The 27,122-nt window shown below is 34.1% G+C and overlaps 1 protein-coding gene across 2 annotated transcripts; it reads left to right on the top strand.

Moving 5' to 3' along the window:
• Nucleotides 1-213: 213 nt before the first annotated feature.
• Nucleotides 214-26,888, top strand: LOC126746084 (nuclear receptor-binding protein homolog). Of its 2 annotated transcripts, none has more exons than XM_050454190.1 (10): nt 214-821; nt 12,313-12,537; nt 15,064-15,194; nt 15,797-15,891; nt 16,610-16,693; nt 17,531-17,815; nt 19,964-20,123; nt 23,633-23,939; nt 24,006-24,146; nt 25,939-26,888. In XM_050454190.1, the coding sequence occupies exons 1-10, from the start codon at nt 693-695 to the stop codon at nt 25,984-25,986; spliced, it is 1,605 nt and encodes a 534-aa protein (XP_050310147.1). In that variant the 5' UTR covers nt 214-692; the 3' UTR covers nt 25,987-26,888. The 2 variants fall into 2 exon arrangements, with proteins under 2 accessions (XP_050310147.1, XP_050310146.1); XM_050454189.1 differs by having other exon boundaries at nt 17,531-17,824.
• The last annotated feature ends 234 nt before the right edge of the window (nt 26,889-27,122 follow it).

Below are 27,122 nucleotides of genomic sequence, written 5' to 3'. Positions count from 1 at the left end.
ATAGTTGAAACATTATTAATTAAAAAAAACCTATCAGTATTATTATGTGTGAACAAAATTTACGGTCAAGGGTGAGATAATACCTCAGGCCGATAAAGTAGTCCCCTAATTAAAGTGTAACGGTCGTGGTCCACAGATGGCGGCATTATAGCGTTCCTGTCAAATTTAAAAATCGTTGACGTTTAGCATGCGCCGCATGTCTGCCGTGCTGTCAGTGTCGCACTTGACAGAAGGCGAATTTGTTCCGAAATCGGGAGGCGAACTTAAGGAGAGAAAATTATTACGTTCAGTTGGTTTTTCGATAGTTATCGTTATTAAACGGGATTCGATCACTGTTTTAGCGAGTTTTTATATGTGATTCCTTTCGGTTCTCTTGTTCAGTTAAATTAGTAAGAGTGAATTGTTTTTTCTTTTACCCTCATCAGTGTTAACGGCGTGGCTCGTTTCCTATCATAATATTTTCTCTCTAGTTTGTTGCTAGTTTATAATAATCATAATGCTTAAAGACTAATTCACTAATAATTCTTAATAAATCGAGTGTTAAACCTTAAGTGGATGTAAAACAGTGTGTGTATGCGGAAGGACTATTATAATGCTCTGATGGAAAACCAGTGTTGTACCCAGATAATAATTCGTTATTCGCAAGCCCTAGTGTTGTTCCGTGATAGAGTTAGTTTAGGTACATTCACATAATGTCAGGAAATTTGATAAATAACGAGCAGGAGCACAAGTCGCCCCGGGAAAGTGGAGAAGACTCCGAAGACGAGAGCGAAATCCTCGAGGAGAGTCCTTGCGGCAGATGGTTGAAGCGACGTGAAGAGGTACAAAATTAATTAATAATAATAATAATAATATTACATTTTAATGATAAGCTCATCATCCCGGCATGTCCAGACATTTTACCATCAGGATATAAAAATTGACCTTTCTCTCTCTCTCTCTTAATACTTCCACCCTTTCTGGTTACGCTCTCCTTTTCTAACTGACGGTCAAAGTCAACGCGATAAAAAGGGACGGCAACAGCAGCAGGTGCTGTTCGGGTAACCTTATAGGCAACAAATTTCGCCTAAGAACCTATCTTGATCCGCATGTCCTGTCCCTCGAACCGAATTGTGACGTCACATATATCGATTATTTATATGATGATGATGATTGTGTATTGTTGCTGCCTGGCGCCTCGTTCGACCGATAAAAATTCGTGAAATTAAAGGAGACCAGATAAGGAGACATAATAACCAATTAACCAATGTCTTTAGATTTAAATTCATATTATATATAAAGTCTGAATTAAATGCAGGTACATTAATCCCTATCAACCTCAATTTTACTTTTAGATAAGTCAATTGTCTACTTATTTGATTCATATGTTATAATACAGGGGAGTAGTGATGCTGTTAGGGGTGTTTTATAGACTGATTTTTGTCTATTTATTAATAACAATGACATACAAAAATATTAACAATATCCGTAAAAATATAACAAGTTGTATCTTAAGTTTAGTGAAAAGTATCACACTACATATCACTCAATCACAGTAAGCAAAGTAAATCATTTAATTTAGGCTCTTGTTGACATATCTCCTGGTCATCGTAATAACCCCAGACTCTTTCATGGAACGTAAATCTGACCCAAAATCCTAGTGCTTACATTAGAAATACTTTAATCCAAACCTCCTTCTTTTTTCCTTCCAACTAACCTCAATGAATTGAAAAAAATGTGTACTCTTTGAAAAATAGAAATTGTTCTGCAATTTCTGATAACATATTGCATTTGTGTGCCCTGGTTGAGTCAAATAATACAACTTGGACATTGGGTACATTTCCAGATTGCATGAAGTTGGCAATGGTCTTATCCCTTAAGGCTCCAGGTATTTGAGGAAAATTTGAGTGAATAGTCTTGGAATTTGAAGCACTGTGACTGCCTGGAAGAGTGTCCTAAGTATTCTTAAGCCTAATCCAGACACTTACAGGTAAACTAATAGTATTCCAAGAATTTCACGCACTTTGACTACGAAGTTTTGTTTTGGGTTCAAAACTGTTATTTCTGGAAATAGGGTACATAGGGTAGTGACCATTCACTTTAAACTTATCTGCTTAATTAATGTGAATATTCTCATGAAACAAAAAGCATGATATTTAGAGGAATATTCTTTAAAAAGGTTCTACTTCTTTCTTTAAAACGAATGAAACAAAAGTTATAAGCCTAACTTCTGACCAAACGCACAATTTCAAACACTTTCGACCGGACTAATGCGCCTCCTAGAATGAAAGAGGTGATGCGCGCCTTGTAATGGAGTGAGACAGAACATATGGGGGGGCCTTGCCGAATTACGTTATGTTAGTCCGGTCGAAAAATGATATCCGAGAGAAGATTATTGGATGGCATAAAAAATTACTTGAGATGCCTGGAATAAATTCTAAATTAAATTCAAAAGCCTTGAAAATATAAAAAAAAATTAAAATATCTTTGAAAGGCCTGGAATTGAATTATACATGAGTTAAAACGATGTGAACGAGAAGTGATGTGAGGCGCCTAGAATAAAATTTATTAAACAGAATCAAATTTCTGGAAAATTGTCATATTTTATGTCCATAACCTCTCATAACCCAAACAAATGTAATCATTGAATTTCTTATCGGTAGTGCCCGCGATAAGGTTGCTTAAACGGAGTTTTGTTCTCCTTCTAACAGCATCGAAATCTTTCACGCGATGACTCATATTTTACAATTACATTATACATTAATTAATACCGATTGTGTATAGACCAAAAACAACGAAAAAAATGGTTATAATTGAGGTCGCAACCAACGCAACGAGAAATTCCTCGGGTGATTCACCGTCTGCACGAACACTGAATAATTTTATTATAATTAATTGTATGCGAGTTTTATTGCCGGTAACAACGGAAATTACAATTAATACTTTTTTGATGAATAAGTTATAATTGACAATGAATCTATCAATTTAATTTAATCGAATTTTATCTTAAATCCAGACATAAACAAGTTCGATGCATATTTACGTAACAATCACCCGGTTTTTTTTCCTGCAGTAAAATTCTATTTTTACGCAAACGAAAATATAGTAATTATCCAAGGTCGGTGCTGTAAGTGAAACCAAATTTATAAAATAAAATTATGTTTTCGTTTCGATATTGCAAGTGATGTAAACAGCACGATTTTTAAGCAATCAAGAGACGTGTATAAATTGGATGTTTAATTAGGTTTGTTTTGTCTTATTCAATGACGTTCAATCCGACCCTGTATTTTCTTTCATAATATAGCAATATTTTACGTTTAGGATGCCAGAGCAACAAGCAGTTCGTTCATTTTATGTATTTTGGCAACGTTTATTATAAAAGAAGTAAAATTTGATTCAAACTATATATATAGGATACGGACACGGAAGAGATGATTATTATTCAGAAAGACAATCGCCCAGAGTCAAGCAAGGCGAACTACTTCAGATCCTTATTCAATGCGGATATTATTAATATATCTGCAATTTATAATTACATATAAGCATCAGATTGACTATTGGAAGTGACTGTTGCTTACTATAGCGTTCACTGAACTCTAGACTGCGTTGATTTCTAAAAATTCTTATCTCGGGAATGTGTCCAGTTTTACGGGCACACTTCACATTTCTTAATAGTTGCGGAAATGTGAAGGAGCAAGAGAGAAAGAGAGACAGGAGCGATGAATTAGAACGGTATAATGTAACGTGTGTGTCTGTGTGTCTGGCATTCGTCTGGCGCCGATGTAATTAAAGTGAGAAAACGAGTTATAATAATTAGAGTTAATCCACATTTTCAATTAAGTTATGGCCAACCTCGACCTTTGTCGACTTGATCCAAGTTGTCTTCTGGTACCCTTTAGGGCGAGGCTTACTTTAATAAAGATTAACGTATCTCTGGGGAGTTACGGCATTTGTGTAGGTGAAAATAATGTTGCTTTTGGCCCACGCATTCCTACTCTATAACTGTTAGAATAATCATAAATTTGCCAGCAATTTTTAACCCAAGAATGTAACGAAGAAAACAGAATAACGGAAGAATTCCAAACTTTATTTGTTTAGGATCTATTCGAATCTAAATTATTGGAAGGAGAAAGCATGATTTAAGGCCTGAAAGCTTATATCAATTATACTAGGGAACACTATAAGGAACACCTCGACCATCGGGGTACAATACATAATAACTTAGCCTTGAAGTAAAACAGACGATAATCGGAGAACAAACCATCACTAAAACGATAACAAATGATGATTATTTATTTAAAGCATTGTTGTGTTGATGGCTAAAAATATAACTGAGGGAGCTTAATGCGGAGATAACTGCCGTCACTTTTAAGTAAATAATTTGTTGCAAGAGCTTTACAAAGGCATTTAAGATGCATATCAGTAGGATGAATGATAATAATAAAAAAAAAATTGTTACCATTAATTATAGCGATGCTATATGCTTATTAATTATTACTAAAAAAAAAGAAACGTTATTTCGATCATCACGCTCGTGATTTATTAATTCTAGAACGTGTTTTACGCGTAAACGGTTTAAATTAATTATCAGCAATAATTAAATCAAAAATTTCTCTATTGAATTGATATGAAATATTAACAGCATTTGTTAACAATGCTCTTCTAATTATAATGCTTTTTGATTCTTGACAATAGTCCCATTAGTTTTTGAAGTGAGGAGTTTTTTGAGAAACATGCCTAAAAGGAAAGACAATCTGGGGTAAATTGGGCCATAATTGCACTTCTAGGGCAAGCTTACCTCTCCGACAAATTTAACATTAACGCTGGAGTCCCTCAAGGGTGCATTCTATCCCCCACCCTTTTCTTGATATAGATCAACGATTTGCTGTCAATCCAACTATAGTTTGCGGACGATAGCACACTTATTTCCACATTTAAGTCCGCCAAACCAACGACAGCCGCAAGTTCTCAGAATCTTAGGCAGCAACAAGTAAAAGCAATCTTGGAGTGGGGCGGTAACAATCTGGTCAATTTTAACGCTAAAAAAACGCAGGCTGCAGTATTTACGATGAAGATTAACCTTGGTGGCCCGAAGCTGGTTATGACAGGGAAAACATGGCCAATGAAATCATCTTTACATCTTCTAGGAGTCGAGGTCACCAACAGTGTGTCCTGGCATGACCACGTTGCCGAGGTCGCCAGGGCGGCTTCCAAAAAACTCAGAGTGCTTTTCAAAACGAAAAAACTGTATACACCAGAACAGCTGCTGACTCTTTATAAGGCTCAAATACGCCCTTCCCTCGAGTATTGCTCGCATGTCTGGAGCTCTGCACCCAAGCATAGTTTAAGCCTGATGGATTCTATACAGAAGAGATTCGTCTTATCGACAAACCAGAAACTTAACGCAGACCCTACTGCAAGCGTCAGAAAAGTAGCTGAAGACCTTGGCCTTTCTAGATGGAAGGTGTGGACGACCATGAAGAAACATAGATAGTATAGATAGTATCCCTTTCATGTTACGGGGGTGCAGGGCTTACAAGAAGAAGACCCTGCAACACGAATTCAGTTCTGCCGCTTTTTATTGAACACGGACATCGAGGACCCGTTATTCTTAAGAAGGGAGAGTATTACCAACTTCCACAACCTCCACGAATGGGCTGCCAAAGATGCAAATCCGCACTGAAAAAAACAAAAATCATTTCAGAACAGATTTTCGGTCAATGTGTAGGCCGGAGTAATAGGCAGGACTTTTATTGGACCACATTTTCTACCAAAGAATTTAAATGGTGCCAACTATTTAGTTTTTCTACAAAATTATATCCCCGTTCTTCTAGAGGAAGCTGGATCATTGGAACGAGAAAGACCAATAAGGTTGTCCAGCGCATTGGTCCTTGGCTGTCAGGAATTACTTAGACGACTGTTTTCCGGACGGTTGGATCGGTAGAGGCGGAACCTTTCCTTGGCCTCCCCGATCGCCTGACCTAACTCCGTTGGATTTTTTCATATGGGGCCGGGCAAAGGAGCTTGTATACACCACCGAAATAAGAACAAGAAAAGAGTTGATTCGCAAAATAAATGAAGCATTTGACAGGATGAAAGAAGATATGACCGCCACCGAAGTAACAAAAAGGGCTCGTGCCTGTATTAGAAATAATGGATTGCATTTTGAACATGAACAATAAATAGTTTAAACAAAATTGTGTTTTATTTAACATTAAAACCTAAAATAACCCCACAATCGGGGCTCTAATGCTTAGTAGGCTTATGAGAGGTCTCAGTCTAATACATAACCTGCCACACAAAAGAGGCCACAATTCTGAGAATTGGCCAGGCATCGGCATGAGTGATATCTTAAAATAAAGGGCGTTTCAAAGTCTCTATTTTCTCTATAAGTTTACACAGAAACTTGGAATTGATCGTATTTTGTATTAATACACATTAGACAAAACAAAATAAACTTTGAAACTCCGATACTAATTGTAACTTGCGCTCTATTACCGTTTAAGTGTGAAATTTTGGAATTTCTTGAGAAAAATGCAAAAATTGCCATAAACAATTTTGACCTACACATATTTAGCTTAAAATGTTTGAAATTAAGTCAGCTATCACCCCCTTAAAGGATTGCATCTAGCTTCCGGACACCTTGTATATAGCAGAACTGCTTATAGTTTAGAAATGTGACAAGTTCCGTCTCACATTAAGTAAATCCAAGGAATCATAATTATTTGATCTATTATATTAAATTTTATCGATAAATTAAAACTTGATGGAATAAGTTCAACGAACGCGACGTAGTACTGACCTCCAAACCCCAAGGTTATCACTTTTTGTGTCTATACCACTATTATATTATCTACACAAACCATTTTCCATCGAATTATCGCAATCACGTACTTATACCTAATTTAACAGTCAAAGCAACTGGTGCCTTCAAGTCATTGTAAAATGTATATTATATGACAAGTTCTTGTATACATGTGAATCATATTATACATATATATGTATGTATAAAAACGTTGATGTGCATATGAGGTATTTTCTTTGTTTAATAAAAATTTCAAAATAAAATTTAATACTTAATGGGAGCACCTGCGTCGCATTTAAATTTAATCAACAAACAATGCTTTCTACGCATTTAGGATGCAGTTCAAGACCATCAGTATATATATACATATGTGTACGTTCAATTCTGTTGTATCGACAATAAATTCACACCAAAGGAAATAATTCGTGATAAATGAATCAGGATCGGTTGCAACAACATCTCGACGAGGAGCCATTCACCGGAATCTCAAGGTTCAAGTTAGTAGCAGCGGCATTATTATTATGTACCAGATCAAAGTCAAAGTCATTCTCTCGTTTCCTATACATATATCGGTATCTCGATATTATGTGTTTTTTTTTTTACTTGATAAGCCGGAAAGTGCACAATTTCATCTGTCGGTGCCAAAAGTGCTGAACGCATTTAGTGCTGGTCTGCTCTTTTTGTGTGTTTTAAATAGCGCGAACCGTTTTATTTTCGGAGGTCGGACGGCGCCTGGGCGCGATCCAACTATACAAATAAATCCGATGATATTACGTATTATTATCATACTGATGTACATAAGTATAGCACTTACAATTTTAATATATATGTTACGTCAAAGCACTTTTTTCTATTTAGATGATTCTTGTATGTTATATAATATATATGACTCATTTACTTTTAAAGAGAGCATAAGAAGGCCCGAAAATAAACGAATCAAAGAGCGGTTTCCTATATGTGGCCTTCAAAATATAGAGAACAAAACTCCAATGTTAAATTACGAGACTGGGTCATGTTTTTCTAATGTTTCCGTCTCGAATCCGTCTAGCCGAATTAAACGGATTTATTATTTTTATTATATGGCTTCACTCTTTCTTATAATAGAATAAACAACAGAAAGTATTTGTCTGTTGATTTGAGTACATACATCGACACACACACAATTCGTATTCATAACCGATTTGGAGAATAGCCAGGGAAGCGCCGTTAGTTAACAAACGTCGCGACGCCCCCTGACAGGTTCGGCCTTGAAATGCGACGACCTTTACATTGAAACTAAACCATGACAAAAATACAAGGTTCGCGTTTTGTTATAGATTTATGAATGAAAGGCAGGCAAACTTAAACTACTATAATCAATCAAGATAAAAACAATTTGCGATAATTGGCTGTTTAATACTCATATTACCATACCACACACATTTCTCTTAGATTGGACTATGTATTTTTAAAATTTACTAATCGAATAATGTTTGCGGATGATGCAGAATTTAAATGATGTTTGTCAAATATAAACTTTTAAAAAATAGCCTTGAGTCCATCGTTTTTCAATGATGAATAATTTTGACTTTTCTCAACTAAAACTATTCAAAGAATAAACTTGTTACAACATTCCGCGACGACGCGATTTTCAAGTCGATCCTTGAGGATGACGATGTGCCTCTACCAAACGACTTGGCTATTTTTAGATTTAGCTGCTACTGCTGCTGCTGCAAGAACTATGACCTTCTGTTTCTGGGGATCGGATATACCGGTTAGACATACACACACACGCACGCACATGATCGACTATAAACGGTGAATTCCTTCAATATTATTAGTAGTAGTAGATGTCTAGGATGTATTTCAGGCGTCAGAAGCAAACAATCCTTGAATACTTTTTTCAGTGCAAATAATTATTGAAGGTTACTGGCATATATTCAATGCCTTTTGTATATATTTTTGTATGATGTGTTTTAAAACCCTGAATCTAAATACTTCAATAACTTCAGATTACAATGATGCTTTTAGAATCTATAAATAAACTCATCAATTAATCTTTAAATTTAAAAGCTATTGCCAAAATTTAGCTAAATTAACCGAGACCGTTTTTTCTAGATAAAATCGTTTTACGTCATTTCACATGTATGTATTTCATTGACTAGTCCATGCTAAAAATAACGCCATGCATAAATTAATCCTTGGAAGCTTTTTTCATAGAACATTAAGTATTATATATGATTATACATCAGACATAATTAAAAAAAAAATTGACATGGGTCAATAACAAAGTAGATCTGGGATACATCAAATTTGTAAAACTGCTCATGGATGTCCTGTAAATATTTTAGAAAATAATTCGGTTTTTGCTGATGAATTATATAAACAAAATACGAATGTAAAAAGAAGAAGAACGTAAATACTTTAAATTCCACATTTTCTGTCAATGAATGCACCAATACTATCTTAAATATCTATCCTGATTCAATGACACGAACTTTGTGTGCGACGCCTTCCTTTTAATCAATATAAGAGTCATTGCTCGTTTTTCTAAAGAAATCTGAAATCATCTTCCAGGTTTATTCGGCATGATTCCAAGTTATTATTAATTTAATTCCAGGCATTTATTATGCCTTTCGAAGATGTTTTTTCAAATGTCTTAATTAATTTTTAGGCTCTTCAAATCAATTTAGGTTTTATTAAACGCACCTGCTGTCATTTATTAAGTTTTCCGTGAATGCCAAATGATTTTTTTTCCGACTCCTTTCAAGTTATTTGTCATTGTATTTCAGGCATTTCGAGAAATTTTTTAAGCCGTCCAAGAATTTATTTTTGAATTTTCAAACTGATTTAGACGTTTTTTTAAATTTCATTTTTATTCCAGGCACTCCTAAATAATTTTTCAATATTTTTATTAAATATTTTTTTTGTATCATTTTTTGACCGGACTAACATAACGTACTCCGGCGAGGCTCTCCTATATTTTCTGTCTCACTCTGTTACGCGGCGTGCTTCACCTCTTTCTTTCTAAGCGGCGCATTAGTCCGGTAGAAAGTGCTAGAAATAGCGCATTTGATCAGAAACATAAAAAATGCTTTTAACTTTTTTCTTATTCGTTTTTCGGAAAAATGTGTACAATACTTTTTTATATATATTTAAAGGGAGCATCGAGTGTAGAAATAAAAAATCCAAAATTTCCCATACATGTTGAAAAATTTACAATTTTTAGTTTAGAGGTTCTCCACCTATATGGTAAATAAAACCAAAATTTTTTCACCCATCAATAAATAGCTCTCTTTATTCCACACAACACATGATTCATGGAAAAATCATTTTAAATTCATTGAAAGTTTTAAAAAATCACAAAATAACAGCTGACTTTAAACTCCTGGAATATAATAAACTGTGACTTTAAAGGTCTAAAATCCAGTGCTGTAAGAGTATAGTATTGTGGCGGATGCGCATGTTGCAACCATCCGCCACAAACATGTTCAACCAGTTCACAGTTCCAGAAGAAATGCGGTTCCGGAAATTTGAACAGTGATTAACATTAATTTTGTCAAATTGATGTCAAATCAAGTGTGCCCCAAGCATCTGTTCTTCATCATCTCTTGTTTCTTATCTTGGTATCAATGAGCTGACCTTTTGTATTTAAGGATCTTTTGCTGATGACACTACTCTTCTTGGGCATAGTAGGAACTTACCTATTCTCCGAACCAGTATTTGTCCAATGTCAAGAGATGGTGCCACAGTAATTTATTGTCATTTTAATGTATTGAAGACAAGAATTAATTATTCCAGGCAGTTGAGGATATTTATGTCAATTTTCAGGCATTTGTTGCCATTTAAGAGTTTGGATCTGGACTGACACCGGAAAGAACTGTCAACGTCAGGGCCGTCAACGGTCACTCACTTCTTCACGCCTAATTTACTCGACTTGACGAATTTTTAATCTTTGCTAGTTTTTAGTTTGTATGTTTAGGATAAATAGTTTTCCTAAAAAAGAAAAACTGTGTGTCTTAATTGCTCGCCGCAACAGCCACAGTATAATAAACACTGTGTTGATTGTGTGAGCTTAACTTGTTGCTATCCATATTAAAAATTTATGGTCTGCACTTATAGGGTTATCTTTTAAGCGGATATTATAAATGTGCAAATATCATAATCAGTTTTTCATGAGAACACTTTATTACCTTATAGCTTATAAATAAAAAACCCTGACTAATTAACTGTTTTTCTTAAATATTCATAGAATACTTTCAATTCCATATTTTCTACTAATGAGTAAGGTGAAATGTCTATCGTGATTCACCGAACTGAAATTCGTGTGCAACGCCTTCCTAATGTAAAATAAATTGAATGCATTCTTAATCGGGCCGACAGCTGACTCTTTTTGTCAACCATTTGGGCCTACGTGATTTTAGGCACGTTCTGTTTCATTTGATAATAGCTTATCGAATTCAAAACTCGTTCGTAATAATTTGTTTTTTCTTAATATTTTAATCAGTTATTTAGAGGTTATGTATGGTACGCCGCTGCTAACGACTTTCCTTCTTCAACTAATCAAACTTAAACAATAAAATTATCACCGGCCGAGCAGAGCCATGTGAAGCCATGGGGCACTTTAATGTCTAAATAAAGACCAACTAACAATTGCTCGCTTTTCTCTTTAGATTTATGTGACTTTCGAAGAATTATTGATGCTTTACGCCCTACATGCGTTATTATAGATAGCGTTTCTTGGACATCTACTAAAAAGGCACCTTTAGCTTAAGGTTATTGTTGATCGATTGATCGGGAAAAATGTACACACTAGATTAACGGTATTCATGTTGTTTTTCGTAATGTTAATGAATGGGCAATTAGAGTTGAATAAGATCTTTGTTTGCGAAGCAATGATTCTTTTTTTATAGCTAATAAAAGTCATTATTTATTGAACTTTGAGAGTTAGTTAAAATTAAAGTAATGCGTTGGAAGATGTAATGATTACACTGTTTTTGCAGAACAATTTCTTTTTAGATAAACTATTTGGGGTTGGTGGGGGCCTAAGGGTCGTGTTAATGAAAAACCGGATTTTTGCAATAACAATTTATTTTATTTAAACTTTAAAAATTCAGAAGCAATTCACATCAAGAGTAATTTACTTAAAACTTCTTATGATTATAAAGAGATTTGTCGCTAAAGGATCCGAGAAGATTGCAAGTTAATTCGTCAATTATTTTTCAGCAAAAACACTGATGCATGAACAAAATTGAGTGCACTTGAGACCATACCACTGAAGTAAAACTTCTGTAGCTCCATTCATTTGTATAATTAAATAATTTATGTATCTATATACTCTATCTTGTTTGTACAGTAATATTTGAATCGTAACTCTCTTTCTATCTTCACTAATTCAAATATGCTTTTCAACTACCGTTCGCCTCGCTCGATCACACTTTCGTAACGCATTTGTTAGCTTACTCCCCAACTCAAGTGTGTGCGTAAAGAAGTTTTACTTCAAAAAAGGGGTTTCTTTTTAAGAGAAAAATGTTGTTGAATTGTTTCAGGTGGAACAGCGAGATGTGCCGGGAATCGATTGCGCCTTCTTGGCCATGGACACCGAGGAGGGCGTGGAGGTGGTCTGGAACGAAGTCCAATTCTCGGAACGGAAGAACTTCAAGAATCAGGAGGAGAAGATCCAGATGATTTTCGAGAATTTGACGCAGCTGGATCATCCGAACATCGTCAAGTTCCATCGGTACTGGACGGACACGCATAACGACAAACCCAGGGTAAGATGTTCATAATATAATTCCCAATGATATTCGATGCTTTATGTGAATCAACCTCCGACCGACGCGACGCCACTCTATTATTATGTGTCACAGTTTCAAGAATCCCATGACTAAATATTATGCATTCTCTCACCTCCTTACGTTCGTATGCTCCTATTAACTGACGGTTGAATTCCGTTCCACCGAACAATGACGACGTAAAATAGTGCAGCAAACAAACCAACCGAAAGGAAACGCTGCCTGTTACCTCTTTGAAATGATGCGCTCCTGATACACAATCGAATCAATTCGACCGATTTCGAGTCGATCAGGTTTGTTTTGTTTTGTTAGTTGGGGTGCCGAGAGTTGATCAAAATGCATCTTCGATTGCTGCTCTCCGGTTAACTTTTGGTAAATTCGAGGTTTAACTTGAGGTTGCGAGTAGAACCTCCCTCCACTTGACTTGACTCAAGATTCAACATCGACTGCACCCAGTTCACTTTTCTGTTCTCCCGATACGAATCGACGAAGTTACGAGGTTTTTCCCGAACTTGGTCGACGCCCCGAGCTGCAAGCAAGCAGCAGGTCTGCCATTTTCTTCATCTCGATTTTTGCCAAAAATTTCGTGGTGGCACGGCATCTCTCGCTCACTCACTCGCCTTAATCAATATCCCCCCCTCCCACCAGTTCTCGTCCGTATGCGATTTTCTTCGTTACTTTTTGCATCCACTCTACCCGTGGCGACATCTACTGTCGTAAATTCAAACGAATGTTTTCACCCAATCACTTCTGCACGCTTGTTATTTGAACGTTAAGGTCTTGAACTTAACGAGTCAGTGGGCTAGGTAGCTGGCCCGTGGCCAGTGTTGCCAACTGAGTGGATTTTCGTTTGACTTAGCGTATAGCTAAAAGTTTAAAAAAAACTTGTTTTATATAAATCATAACGAGCCTATAAAGCACCTCAAGTTCTGCGAGAATAATGAATCCATTCGGACCTTTTTTGACCAATCGAGCCTCCTATTTTTGCTTTAATACTTGGCAACCCTTATAAGTATGGCCAATGCATTCCAGTTTTAATCTTTAACGTTTCCACTTTCTTCATTTTCTGTGCTCCTGTTACGAATGGCGGCCTCGTGTGGTTTTGCCCGCGTTTATTTTGTTTCTTTACATGTTGGTGAATGCGCGGCTTTTCCATTGAGGACTATCGCCATCTGTTGGATAATAAATTAATTTCTGTATATTATACATTTTTATGTAGCTTCTATTTCATTAATCGGTAAAGGGGTATTTTCAAGAAGAACGCACTGGTCCTCATTTTAAGGTTTAATAAAATTATAGAAGGAGTTGAAAGGTTTAATCAGTAAATTTTTAATATGAGAAATGAATTGATACAGGGTGACAACTGGTTATAATAAGATGATTTTGGAATAAATGATAAACAACAAAATATTTTTTTTCTTACAGATTTACAATTTTATTATTTTTTTTTTTTAAACTGGGGCCAAAATTAAAGAAAATTTGATTTTAATCAAAAAACTAATTGGATATTTTTTTGTAGAATGACCCTCTTGACAAGGTTAAGGTAGTTTTTCCAGAATATCTTAAAAACCGCTAAGGTTACAAAAAAACCTGTAGAAATCAAAATTGAAGGAAATTTAGTTCTAAACAAAATGTCTCTCTACAACTTTTCTCTTAAAATTAACCACTTTCAAGAAAATTAGGAAAAACTGCTATGTAATCCCGTTACAGTAATTTAACTTAAAAAGAGCCATCTGCAAAAAAAATTTCATTAAATCCTTTTTTATTAAAAATTAAATTCTCTATAATTTTGAACTCTACAATTTTCATTCTAACTTTAACAGTTTTCATGTTATTTACAAACAATTGTTCTTTACATCAATGAATCATTCTTCAAAAATGGATTTTATAGCTTTTTGGTAGAATGGTTCTTTGACGAAGTTAAGGTTTTATTATAGAAAAAGTCGCTGTATAGTAATTACTGATTCTTCATCTTAGATAATCTTATCATATTATGTATATATGCTTTCGGAATACTAAAAAGATTATTCCAGGAGCTCCAAATAGCTTAGACCTAAAAAACTGAGTCCTAGATTGACTCAGATTATCTCCAATTGCCTGGAAGAGTTTTTAGAGTACTTAGAAGATTATTCTGAGTACTTCAAGTAGCTCAGATCCCTTGACTATTAAATTATTTGAAATGGAAGAGCCTAAAGAAAGGGATTTAGATTTCCCTCAATTGCCTGGAAGAGCTCTGAGGGTACTTAGAAGAATAATCTAGGCACTCCAGATTCCTTGTCAATTTTTCTAGTATTGACTTACAATCCATTTTTACTGAAATGGCACATCACTACAGAGAGGTAGTTAGCAACTTCGCACTTACACTACTATAATCATTTGAAATTTCGTAATATGAATGCTAAAAACCTTCTTTATAATTTTATACTCTCGATTGATACCTCTATACTCAATCCCTGGAAGATTTGCTGTGACAAATGTTTCGTAACGGAATGAATTTCGTTGCAGGTGATATTCATAACCGAATACATGTCCTCCGGGTCCCTGAAGCAGTTCCTCAAACGTACCAAACGCAACGTGAAACGGCTGCCGTTGCAAGCGTGGCGTCGCTGGTGCACCCAGATCCTCTCAGCCCTAAGGTAAGCCCTTCCATCCGTCAATGCTCACTTACCGCCAACGTAATTGTGACTACACTTTGCCGCCCTCGTTCTCCATTTCTTAGTTCGTAAGTTAATTTTAAGGCTCTTTTTTTAACAAATGTATAGAATGGTATAGATTTAAGTTTGTTGTTATTATCCACAATAAGCCCTAAGTAAGTATATGTGTTACCTTATTGTGGATTTTGTATATATATAGTTTATTTCTTGTAGGTCTACTTAAAGGTAAGTGAGAATAATGTTGTCTCCCGCAATCGAGGGTGCCAAATGTTTTTTTTCGGGTTCGAAAGAGGTGCGTGAATCAGACGGATATTCTTTAGAGGTTCCTCAAAGGGTACTGTCACATAAGCATTTAACCGATGAATATCTTGTCACGACGATATATATATATATTTTTAATATTTGGTGCTTCTCTGTACTTTTATCAAAAAAAAAATAAAAAGTTTTCAGCGATCTCTCTCTCTCTCTCTCACTCACGGTGTGTCTCAGTCGGCGGCAAGCGAACAAACAAACAACCATCAAAAATTCGACCCAACAGTGTAGAATCGTTCTATGAATCCATCAGTCTGTTATTTTCTTTACAGTTACTTGCATTCCTGTTCACCGCCCATCATCCATGGCAATCTGACCTGTGATACCATATTTATACAACACAACGGGCTCGTCAAGATCGGCTCAGGTAATCACTAAAATCACAAACAAACAAACAAACAAAAAAGATACAAAAATCAATCGTTAATAATAAATCTTGTTGTGGAAAAGACCCATTTGGTAATTATTATTATTATTATTATTATTAATATTTCATTTGAAAGGTGAACTTGAAGCTGGATGGGAGCCTCGATGTTGATGTTGTTAATGATTATTGTGATGATGCAGGCAGTGGATGGCGCGAGATGTTACGCGTTCAATTGATTTTGGGGTGGGCAACCAGTTTTTTTTACCCTGATGTTGGTATCCGAAATTGTTAAATGTTGTTTGGGGTGTTTAAACCGTTATGCCCGCCCTTCTCTCAGATGGGCGCCTACAGGGCGGCGATTGTTCAAGCGATCCGCTACCCTTAAGTTAATTCGTGTCATGGTCGCGCGTGTCGCCGCTGTAAGCGCGGTTTTTGTCGCTTACACACGCTAACGACGCGCGACAATGGCGTCTCTCTCGATTGTAAAGCGATCGCTTCCGGTCCGAGCCTTAACCGTTCTCTATTATACTAGTCCATATTGTTTTGATTGATGTTTGCCGTTGCATTACGGGTTATTAGTTAAAATTGTTGAATGTTGGGAATTCGTAGAGGATGGTTGGACGTCCAGCGTGCGTCTACTGCCCTCCCATTCGGCGCCCCCCCGTAGCTTTTCCTCCGGATTATGTTAACCTGTGACTTTTCTCTGTTTTTCCTTTAGTGGCGCCCGATTCCATAAATCATCACGTGAAGACGTGCCAGGACGACTTCAAAAATATGCATTTCATCGCTCCCGAGCATCCCGGTGAGTCTCTACTATTAAAAAACCGCTCCCCCTTATAAGTCAGTTCATATTATTATGAATCATTTACTTGAGAAACCCATGAACATAATCGAGGAAAACTGAACAGATGTGCATAACTATTCTGCCGTGTCTAGCAGAAACGCCGTATATACAAAAAAATTGAAAAATGTGTTTTTTTGTATATTAAACATAGTAAAAGTGCCGTTTGAAGGGTCATAACTATAAAATAACATACAGTAGTGTCGCGATAATACGGATCAATTAAATCTGAGCCGATCCGGATTATTAAATCATTATAAAGATTGGTTTTAAATATTGTTGACTCCAAAGCTAAAACAACGTAAACATAATTAAAATTACGTAATTTACACATAAATGGAATTAAAAATTGGAAAAAGACATTTGTATAAAATTTTCAAGAAAAATATTTTTTTTTTATAAATAAATAATTATTAAAAATGCAAATAAAATGTAAAGAATAAAACGCATGTTAGGTACCGCTCCCATAAGAGTCTATAAAATTTTTGGGGGTGTTACCATAAAGAGCGTTTGACTTTCACTTTTTGCGCCAATTAATATTAAATTTTTACAAAACATTTTTTTTTCATCATTGCGGATTTCTTTCCAATGACATCTTCAGAGTTACTTGAAATGGGGAAAAATATATACTATGATTTTTTTTAATGAAAATCAAGTGGTTGAAATGGCAAGCATAGCTATGTTGTCATGTTTTCAAATTATAATGCGAAACACGTTGTACACAAACTTCATCATATTCTCTATTATATACTCACAATAATTACGTAATAAAGAGAAATGAATCACATTCTTATGTAGCAATAAGTCCGGCTTTGGACATCTACGCGTTCGGAATGTGCGCCCTGGAGATGGCCGCCCTGGAAATCGTCGGAAACGGGGATTCCGGTAAAAAAGTGACGGAGGAGAACGTGAGACAGACGCTCGACCTTCTGGAGGACGAGGGCCAGAGGGACTTTATCGAGAAATGTCTCAGGAAGGATCCGGGGGCGCGTAGCACCGCCAGGGAATTGTTGTTTCATCCGTTGTTGTTTGAGGTTCACAGTTTGAAACTGTTGGCCGCACACGTTCTGGTTAGGAATTCAGGTAAATTATGTAAGTCATCCATGATTTTGTTTTGTTTTTTTATCATTAGATCATAGAAACAGTCGAATCATTTATTTAGGTTTCTCTTGACTCATTGGTGAATGCACCTGAAAGTTTGTTTTAGTTGAACAGGAAACTGGATCGAATGCGTTGTGTGCCAACGGTATAATCGTCACGAGGCATATATTTATTTGAATTTATCTATTTCAGTTGATTGCTTTGAACCAGTATTTCTGGTTTGTTTGAAGATAATTTGTACTTGACTCAATTACTCAATAATTACCTAAATACCAAAAATAGGCAACAATTGTATCCTTAAAACACAATAATATGTCGGAGAGAGTCTTGATCCCAGTGCAAATAAGATAATAGTGCTTATCTGCAAATGAATTTTTTTTGTCTATGGATAAGAATATACACACAATAGGACTTATCATTTTCCACTTTAATAACGAGTTTTTATTTAAGTGGAAAATGTACAAAAAAAAAACACCTGTAGACTATTATCAAGTTAAAAAAACAGTTTTTGTTCTTTATATATTATTTTTTTTTTGTAAACTGTCCTCCATAAATACAAAATATATATTTTTATTAAATAATAATTATTAAAATTGCAAAGAATAAAACGCATGTTTAGTACCGTCTCTATAAAAGGCAATAGAAATTTTGGGGGTGTTACCATAAAAAATGGTTGACTTTCGCTTTCTGCGCTAATTAATAATATAATTTAATTCTTCTTTTTTAATTATTGCGTATTTCTTTCTAATTACATCTTCAGGAATATTTAAAATAAAGAGAAAAATAATAATTCTTTGACGAAAATTAAGTGGTTGCAATAGCAATTTTTGTGTATACGGTTGAAAAGTATTTCTCTTTAAAAAAAAACACAATTTTTATTTATTATATAATAATAAAAATATTTTTTTTAATTTTTTTTACACAAATGAATACAAGATATATGTTTTTATTAAATATTAATCTTTAAAAATGCAAAAAGATTGTAAAGAATAAAACGCATGTTTAGTACCAACCCCATAAGAGGCAATAGAATTTTTGGGGGTGTTACCATAAAGAATGTTTGACTTTCGCTTTTTGTTAAATGAACTGAAAAACAGAAATTTTGCAGAAGAATTTCTTACTGGTAAGCAGTATGGGGGGCGTAAGGGTAAGGTTAATGAAAAACACTTTTATTGCATAAAATAATTGCCTTAAAAGAAAAATTAAATTTATTAAATAATTAACCTCCCAAGGTAAGGTGTTGTTGATGAAAAACAATGTTTTTGCAGAAAATTCTACAGTTGAATAAACGTACCAAAACCAAAAACTGACTAAAAAAATCGTTCGTCTTATTCTTCTTTATGTCTCTATCGTTTTTCTAGACAAGTCAAACTCCACCCCAAGATACGTGTAAACGTAGTTCATCTAAATCTATTTGGATGTTCTACTCTTATTAGAAAATTTCGTTTTCTGTGTACTGATTTCCAGTCCCCAGTTCTTGTATGTATGCTCTATGATAGCTTGAACTTCAGCAAATTTTAGAGTATAAAAACAAATCTCTCCAAAGTTACACTTTCTATTCTATCGGCACAGAACTTATGGTACACAGATCTTAAACAATGTTAGTGATACACTTGTGCCTTGGCATAAAACTTTATCTATCGGAAAATTCTTTAATAAATTCAAGTACAGGTTTTTGAGAGCTTTTGTAATATAGTAACTAAGGTTTGTTTCGTCTAAAACTTTCCAGAACTGTTTGACAGACACTGTATCATAGGCTTTTTGGAGGTCTATGTACATAAGATGATGTTCTTAGTTAATATTTGACCTCTTTTCTACGACTTCTTTATTGCTGCTCAAAACCCTGACTGTTCTTCTTCTTTGTTCATTTATTCCTGTTCAATGGATCTTGGATAATTCTCCAATATAGACGACTTATGGTACTGGTGTTAGAGATGGATGTTGTATATACCGTTCTCCATTTTGCAGGGTCAGAATCCCCGTTTAGATATTGAATCAGATGCACTAAATCCTAAATCAGTTGTCGAAACATTTTTTGTACATATTTCTGGTATTCTGTTTGTCCAATTACTAATGATATAATTTGGGAAAAAAGTAGAATGTTAAGTTGAATGTTTGTCCTATATATAGCAAACATATCCGAGACGATAACGGACGAACTGATGCAACGGTGGTACGGACCGGAAGTGATCGTGGCGGAAATCCGTAGAAGAAACGGCGAAAGTGTCCAAATGAAGATGACGGACGTGCCCGTCAACGAGAAACTGGAGAAGTTCGTCGAAGACGTCAAGTAAGTCAATTTAAATTCATGACGTCTGACCCGAAAAAATAATTTTTCGCGAGCTTTTTTTACTTTTACAGTGTCGAAAATAGTGTTGTTTACGTCAGTAAATAGCTCAAGTTGATCATTATTAAATTTAGAACAAACAATTAGTGTAAGACGTGAACATTAATTTTATAATTATGAAGAAAACAAAAAGAGTATTTATCGAGTTGACCCGGCTCCTTGATCACTGTCTGAACTTTGATTATATTTTTTTTATTTAATTATTCATATTTATGTCTGTTATAGTGATAACCTGATAAATTGAATAATAATAATTGGAAATTAGAAAATGCTGATGTGTCTATGAATTATGTAATAAAATTGATAATGACCAAGTCTTACTCTAGGCGATAATGAACGATTTCTTCTGTTCTATAGGCTACTTCTATTAGAAACAACATTATTTTCACCTATAAGCAAGTTTGTTGATTATACCATAAATTTAATGAAAAACAGATATTTAAATCAATAATCGCTATAAGTAGTACATTTCCACAGAAACAGAAAATGGACGATAAGATAAGAACGAAATCCCCGTAGTAGCGACACTTTATAAATATACAAAGCGGTTTATCAGACAGTCAGTCAGTAGGCTCCGACCAGTCTATCCGAGAAAAACTTTTCGGAAATTATAATTTTAGAAAAACGTTTCGTGTTGTGCGTCGTCACCAGTTTAAATTAAAACAATTATTATTATTTCGCAATCATGATCATGTACGATTCGAGGCAAAATCAAATGGTGTCCACTGTGGGGTTGCATCTCAAACTACTTGCCATGTATGTTTTATTAACTTATCAATTTTAAATTTACTCATTTTTATATAATAAAATCGAATTTTTCCAATAAAATTAAAAAAAAAAGTTTTCTCTAGGCAGGATTTGAACCCGCGACCTCTACTTTTTCAATGAAATCCCTTAAGCTACTTGGACGTGCAGGATTCAAATCCCATCCGAGGCAAAACTTTTTTTATTTTTTTTTATGACAAAAATAACCCTTAACATAATTTGATTAAATAAAAACACCTTTAAATATAACAAAACACTTATAATCATTTAATTAATTGAATTTATTGACGTAAATGATAACATTATGAAGTGGCTTATTGGAACATTCTAAATAATAATATTTTTTTTTGCTTAAAGCCATGTAGAACAAAGGTGTTTGTTGATCAACATATTTTAAAAGTGACACACATGCCAAAAAAAATGAGAGCAAAATTGGCTCAGTTCCATTTAAAAGTTCTAATTAAAGGTAGGAAATGTTTCTGATAATCATATCTGCTTTACTTTAGTGTATTGAATATTCACAGCCTATAAAAATCCTAATCTCGCTTATTTTTTTATCAAGTGTTACAAAACTCGAGTGTAAAAAACAAAAAATTTTTGGGTAGATAAATGCATGACTCTCTTATACTATAAATAACTCGACCAGGTGACAGCAGGATGACATCAGCGTTAACCAAATAATAAAGTGACTTTTCTCAATCCCATTTTGTCTAATATTTGCGGGATTTGTTTTTACACTGCTTAACCAAAATTCGAGTGTTAATAGAAGGATATCGAATATGGCCAAATATACCTAAATGGCATTAACCAGTTCTTCGTTTTCCATAATAAGGCACTATTAAATATTTTTATGAAAATGTAAATGCGTTATTTATTCTGCTAGTTTTTGAACAATTTTATTAGTATTCTGTAGTTAAAGTTGATTCATAGGGTTCTACTTACGTTTGGTTTATCATTTTTATCTATACTGTTTAGTTTTTAAGTAGTTCATCTTGTTCGAGAGCCCCATTTTGGCCCCAATTTAAGTTATATTATTGTAAATCTCTGTAGTTCTAATTTTCTAAAGTTTGTATACTTGCTTGCTTTGACTGTCAGTATTCTCCTAAAAATTATTGTTCTCTTTGGGCAAAAACAATGAAGATAATTCTAATTATCGGGTTTTAAAAAGGACGCGTCTCGTGACAATTCATTCAGTTTTTAATTGTTTAGTCAGTTTTTACCTTGGGAACAATTAAATGACAGTCAAGGCGATAGTGTTTTTGACGTTGACAATAAAAGTGTGTTCCCGAATTTCGTTACAATATATTCAATTTATATCATAACATTGGAAGCGCATTCGATATAAAAAATAAATAAAATTTTTATGAGCAGTGTATAATTCCCAAAAGTGATTCACTTTATGTCACAAAAAAAGAATAATTTGGTTTTTAGTTGGCAGTCGGTTAGTCAGTGCGTCAGTGTAACTTGTTTTCGTGGTGGTTTTAAATCGGTAGTATGGTGGTTGATAGGTATTTTCATTTAAGTAATGTAAATTCCAAATCATTTTTTCAAGTTTTTCTATATAGTCATAATTTGAAAATTAAATCTGTTTACTTTTGGTGATTTTATATATAAATAAAATCGTCTGGGCTTTTCTTTTGGTCGGTATCCAACGGTGATGTAGGTGTCACAAACCGCATTAATGTTCTTCGATGAATGCGTGATATTTGAGAATTTTTTCCAATTTTTTCTTGTAAAATTAAAATTCAGAGCATCTAGACAGAAGAAGAAAAGACCAAATAGTTGTAAGGGTTAAAATTTACTTAGCCAATTTTTCAAATCGTTACTTGTTAAGACGCTCGACATTTAGCTTTATTGTGCAAAAAAAGATTTTTCTAAATATCTATAAAACTACGGAAGTTATAGGGTTTTCAAAATTTACTTAACCGGCGCTTTCGCCATTTATCACTAAATCTTTAAATCCTTATATCTTGGGGAATAATTGACCGATTTTCAAAATTTTTTCACTGAATTATAGGGATTATAGGGGCTAATTTTTAAGTAGTATTATTAATTACAGCTTATCAGCCTCACACCACCTTTTTGCCTTATATAAATATATATCAGTAGTATGGTCTAGAAAAATGGTGAAATGGTCATCAATTAAAACGTGATCAAAAATAAGAGAGGTCCCAACACTGATCCTTGGAGTAAACCTATGCTAGTTTTCATTTTATTTGGGCCTTGGGGCCAAAACCCTCCTCTTAATCCATATGCCTCTAATTTATTCACCAGTATTCTGTGGTTAATACAGTCAAAGGCTTTTGACAAATCAGAAAACGCTGCGGTACCACAATCCTCCCCGTTGTTGTTAACTTTTTCAGGAAATTAAAGAAATAAGATCTTCTTCTTCTTCTTCTTCTTCTTCTTGTTCAAGGACATCAAATGCCTGGAAGAAATTATTTATTAATTACTAACATGCAGTTGAACCCATAATTTTTCTTCTCTTCCTTTTCATTTTTTTAAGAACATCAAATACATTTACTCCGTTTATATTAAAATTAACCCTTGGGCCACATACTCTTGATTTTTTTCAAACTTTAAAGCCTTTTCTAGCCTTTTTTATTAATGATTTTTTGTCTCTTTAGTTGTTTTAACTTTGATTCTAGTTACTTCAGTTTGTGTTTAGTTAAAAATTGTCGTTCCAGAAATGGTATTTATCCGTTAACGGCGTTCGGGGCTAAGCAGCCGCCGTTGGCCCGTTCCCGGGCCATATCCCCGGAAATGGCGGAATCCGTAAAATCCGTCACCCCGGAACCGACTGACGTAGAAACTAGGAAAATAATTAATATGATGTGTGATGTTAAGTCCAAAGAAGAGAGCTGTGATCTACTGTTGACTATTGTGTTACGTATGGATGATAAGATGAATAGGCAACTGACCAGTTGTATATCTCCCGGTGATAATCCCAAAGTGTTGGCGCAGGAGTTGGTCCATTACGGTTTTGTGAATGAAGTAAGAGTGGGAGAATCGTTGAGATTCATCTGTTGGCTAATGGTTGTTTTTTTGTTTGGTTTTCAGGTGGATCGTGATAAAATAGCCGCGTTAATAGAAGAGTCCTTGCAGAGTACGTCGGGGCACAGCAGTCCCGTGCATAAAATGAACTGTACCGCCACAATGCAAGATTCCATAAGTAGTATCGCACCCACCGCAACTACTATGGTAAGTTTCTAATGAAATATATTTTTTTTTAGTACAAATTTGTTAAAATTCGAAGAAAAAAAGGAAAGAAAAATATCATAGTTTCAGCTTTTTTTTTTGCGGAAATCTTCAGTTCAAAAATGTAAAACAGCCGGGTGGCGTATTTTTGAAAAAACTCAAAACGTTTTTCATTTATCTCGAAGATGGCAGGTTTTTTGGGAAAATTTGTGAAGATAAAAAAATTGTTGTGTCATTATTAGATCAACGTGTTGCGATGAAAAGTATAAAAAGTAGATGGCGTCAAAGTAGTATTCCACATTTTTTTCAGGCTCTCTTCAAGTCATTTGTAATTTTATTCCAGGCATTACAAGTAATTTTTTAAACTGTCCAAGAATATTTTTTCGAACCGTTTTCCAGATTTTTTGATCTGTTCCAGGTGTTAATTAATATAAAATAAATTTTAATTTTATTCCAGGCACTCCTAAATAATCTTTTATTAAATACTTTTTTTTAACCATTTTTCGACCGGACTAATATAACGTGGCTTGCGAGGCCTCCTTATATGTTCCGTCTCACTCCGTTACAAGGCGTGCATTCTCTCTCTCATTCTAGACGGCGCATTAGTCCGGTCGAAAGTGTTTGAAATTGTGCATGTGATCACAAACATAAAAAAAGGCTTATAGCTCTTTTTTTTATCGTTTTTTGGAAAAACTTGTAAAATACTATTTTTTATATATTTAAGAAGAGTATCGATTGTAAAAATAAAAAATAGAAAAATTTCCATACATGTTGAAAAAATTGCCCTTTTTATTTTAGAGCTTCTCTAGTATGGTAAATAAAATCAAAATTTCTTTATCTGTTAATAGCTTCTATTATTCCACACAATTTTGATTTAAATTGTGATTAATGGGAACATGAAAAATTATTTGAATTTCCTAGAAGACATAAAAAAAATCAGAACTTTAAAAGCTTAGAATTATCGTTTGATTACACCCAAGTAAAAACATTGTTTTTCATCAAAACAACCCTTCCAATCCCCCCACCCACCCCAAACATTTTCTCAGTAAGAAATACTTTTGAAAAATCACCGTTTTTCGTCCAAAATATCGAATCTAATAGCACTATTTTTGTATTAAATATTTATTAAAATACATACATATACTTATATCAAAATTAAATAAACAAAAGTGTCATTAGATTGGATATTAACGACAAAACCAACCAAGTTAGTCATGCGTATTATATTGAAAAACAATGATTTTTGAAGACAATTTTCTTAGTATAGTTTTGATGTCCTATTATATTTTTCTTATATAATATTAAGGTTTTTTTGAGTAAAACGTGAAAAAAACCCTATATTATTTCTGGAAAGCAAGGTAAACGTAAACGCACGATTTCGAACTTTTACGAGCGGACTAACGCGCCGCCTAGAAAGAAAGAGATGATGAGTGCCGCGCAACGGAGTGAGACAGAAGATATAAGGGAGCCTCACGGAATTACGTTATGTTAGTCCGGTCGAAAAATGATACAAAAAAATATTTAATACAAAATTATTTAGAAGTGCTTGGCATAAAATTAAAATGTATTTTTTATTAATTAACACATGGAACAGATCAAAAAATCTGGAAAACGGTTCGAAAAAATATTCTTGGACAGTTTAAAAAATTACTTGTAATGCCTGGAATAAAGTTACAAATGACTTGAAAAAAAGTTCGGAAAAACATTTTTCTGGATACTTTGACGCCATCTAATGGTATTTTTCTTTCCTTTTTTTTTTGACAAACTTACTGTACTAAGCAGTTTCCTGCTTTAGCTTCCACCATTATCTTCGACCCAAGTGCCGATGCACTCGACTAGTTAGTAATCGAACACCACCGAAGAAGTTTTCCTGAACAAAAAACTTTTTTGAACATCCGAGAGCCAAATTATGGAGGAGGAGTCAATTATGCACCAATAATTGAAATTATGCCATAATATGGTGGCTTGTGATAATATTCATTCATTCATTCTTCTTGTTTGGACATTGCGCTAGTCATATGTCGTGACCACTTGTTTGATCTGTGATTGGATAGTCGAGGACAGAATTTTTTTTTTTGTTAAATTACATCACGAAGTGTAAAAAGGTGCCATTATATCGTCTTTTTTAGTGTCAACAAATACGTAAACCACACATCCGATTTTTTTTTGTATTTAAAAAAAAAAAACATCCGCCTAACGGAGAGTACAACGAGTGAAAGTCAGTTTAAAATGTTGTAAACGTTTGATGTGGCCTATATGTTTAATAATCATTGTTGATTTAAAAAAGAACTTAATTCGAACCAAATAGAGGAGGGACCCACCCGAGGGCGGTTTTTAAACATTTTGATAAGGTCAAATCAAAAGTAATATTTAATTTTAAGTATATTATTATTTATGTATAAGTGTTACGTTAACGAGAGAAAGAGATGTTGTAATAATCATAAAAAAAACAAAACAAAACAAAACGCTTCAGAAGTATACTACCACTACACACATGAATATTGTGAATTAGGAATTAAGCATTAAAGTGTTTTTATTACTTTTGGCGTTACGTTATCAAAAATTTAATGCTGCTACTGCTGCTGCTGCTAACGCTGCTTTTTATTTTCAATACTTCTTGTACATAGAAACTACTACTACTACTATTATTATAATTTTTTTTTGTCTGAAAATGTAGATATTAAATTTTTTATTGGAAAAAAACCTGTAGCATAAAGATGTAATACATAATTATTATTTATTATATTTGGCTTGTTTTATTGCCAACCCTTTTCAATCACAGTTAAATTATTTAAATTGAGTTCGTATCATAATAAACACAAAAAAAATTAATGACGAATTTAATGGAATCATTTGAATGAAGTTTCGGATAAATTAAACGGGACCTCTGTGCTGGTTTTGTCCCTTTGAAATTCGCATTTAAAAACATACAATGGACGGAAGGATATTATTGATTCAGTATGAGTGCAATTTGACTAA

This window comes from Anthonomus grandis, chromosome 17, assembly GCF_022605725.1.
Source record: "Anthonomus grandis grandis chromosome 17, icAntGran1.3, whole genome shotgun sequence".
Classification (NCBI taxonomy): Eukaryota; Metazoa; Arthropoda; class Insecta; order Coleoptera; family Curculionidae; genus Anthonomus; species Anthonomus grandis.
The sequence above is the reverse complement of the archived record's forward strand: the minus strand, read 5'-3'. Positions and strand labels throughout refer to the sequence as shown.

Bases quoted from the DNA above. Each gene is read 5' to 3' on its own strand.
- LOC126746084 (XM_050454189.1), top strand. From the start codon at position 693: ATGTCAGGAAATTTGATAAATAACGAGCAGGAGCACAAGTCGCCCCGG. The intron at 12,538-15,063 runs GTAAGATGTTCA...ATTTCGTTGCAG, and splicing joins CGCATAACGACAAACCCAGG to GTGATATTCATAACCGAATA. The intron at 23,940-24,005 runs GTAAGAGTGGGA...TTTGGTTTTCAG, and splicing joins ATTACGGTTTTGTGAATGAA to GTGGATCGTGATAAAATAGC.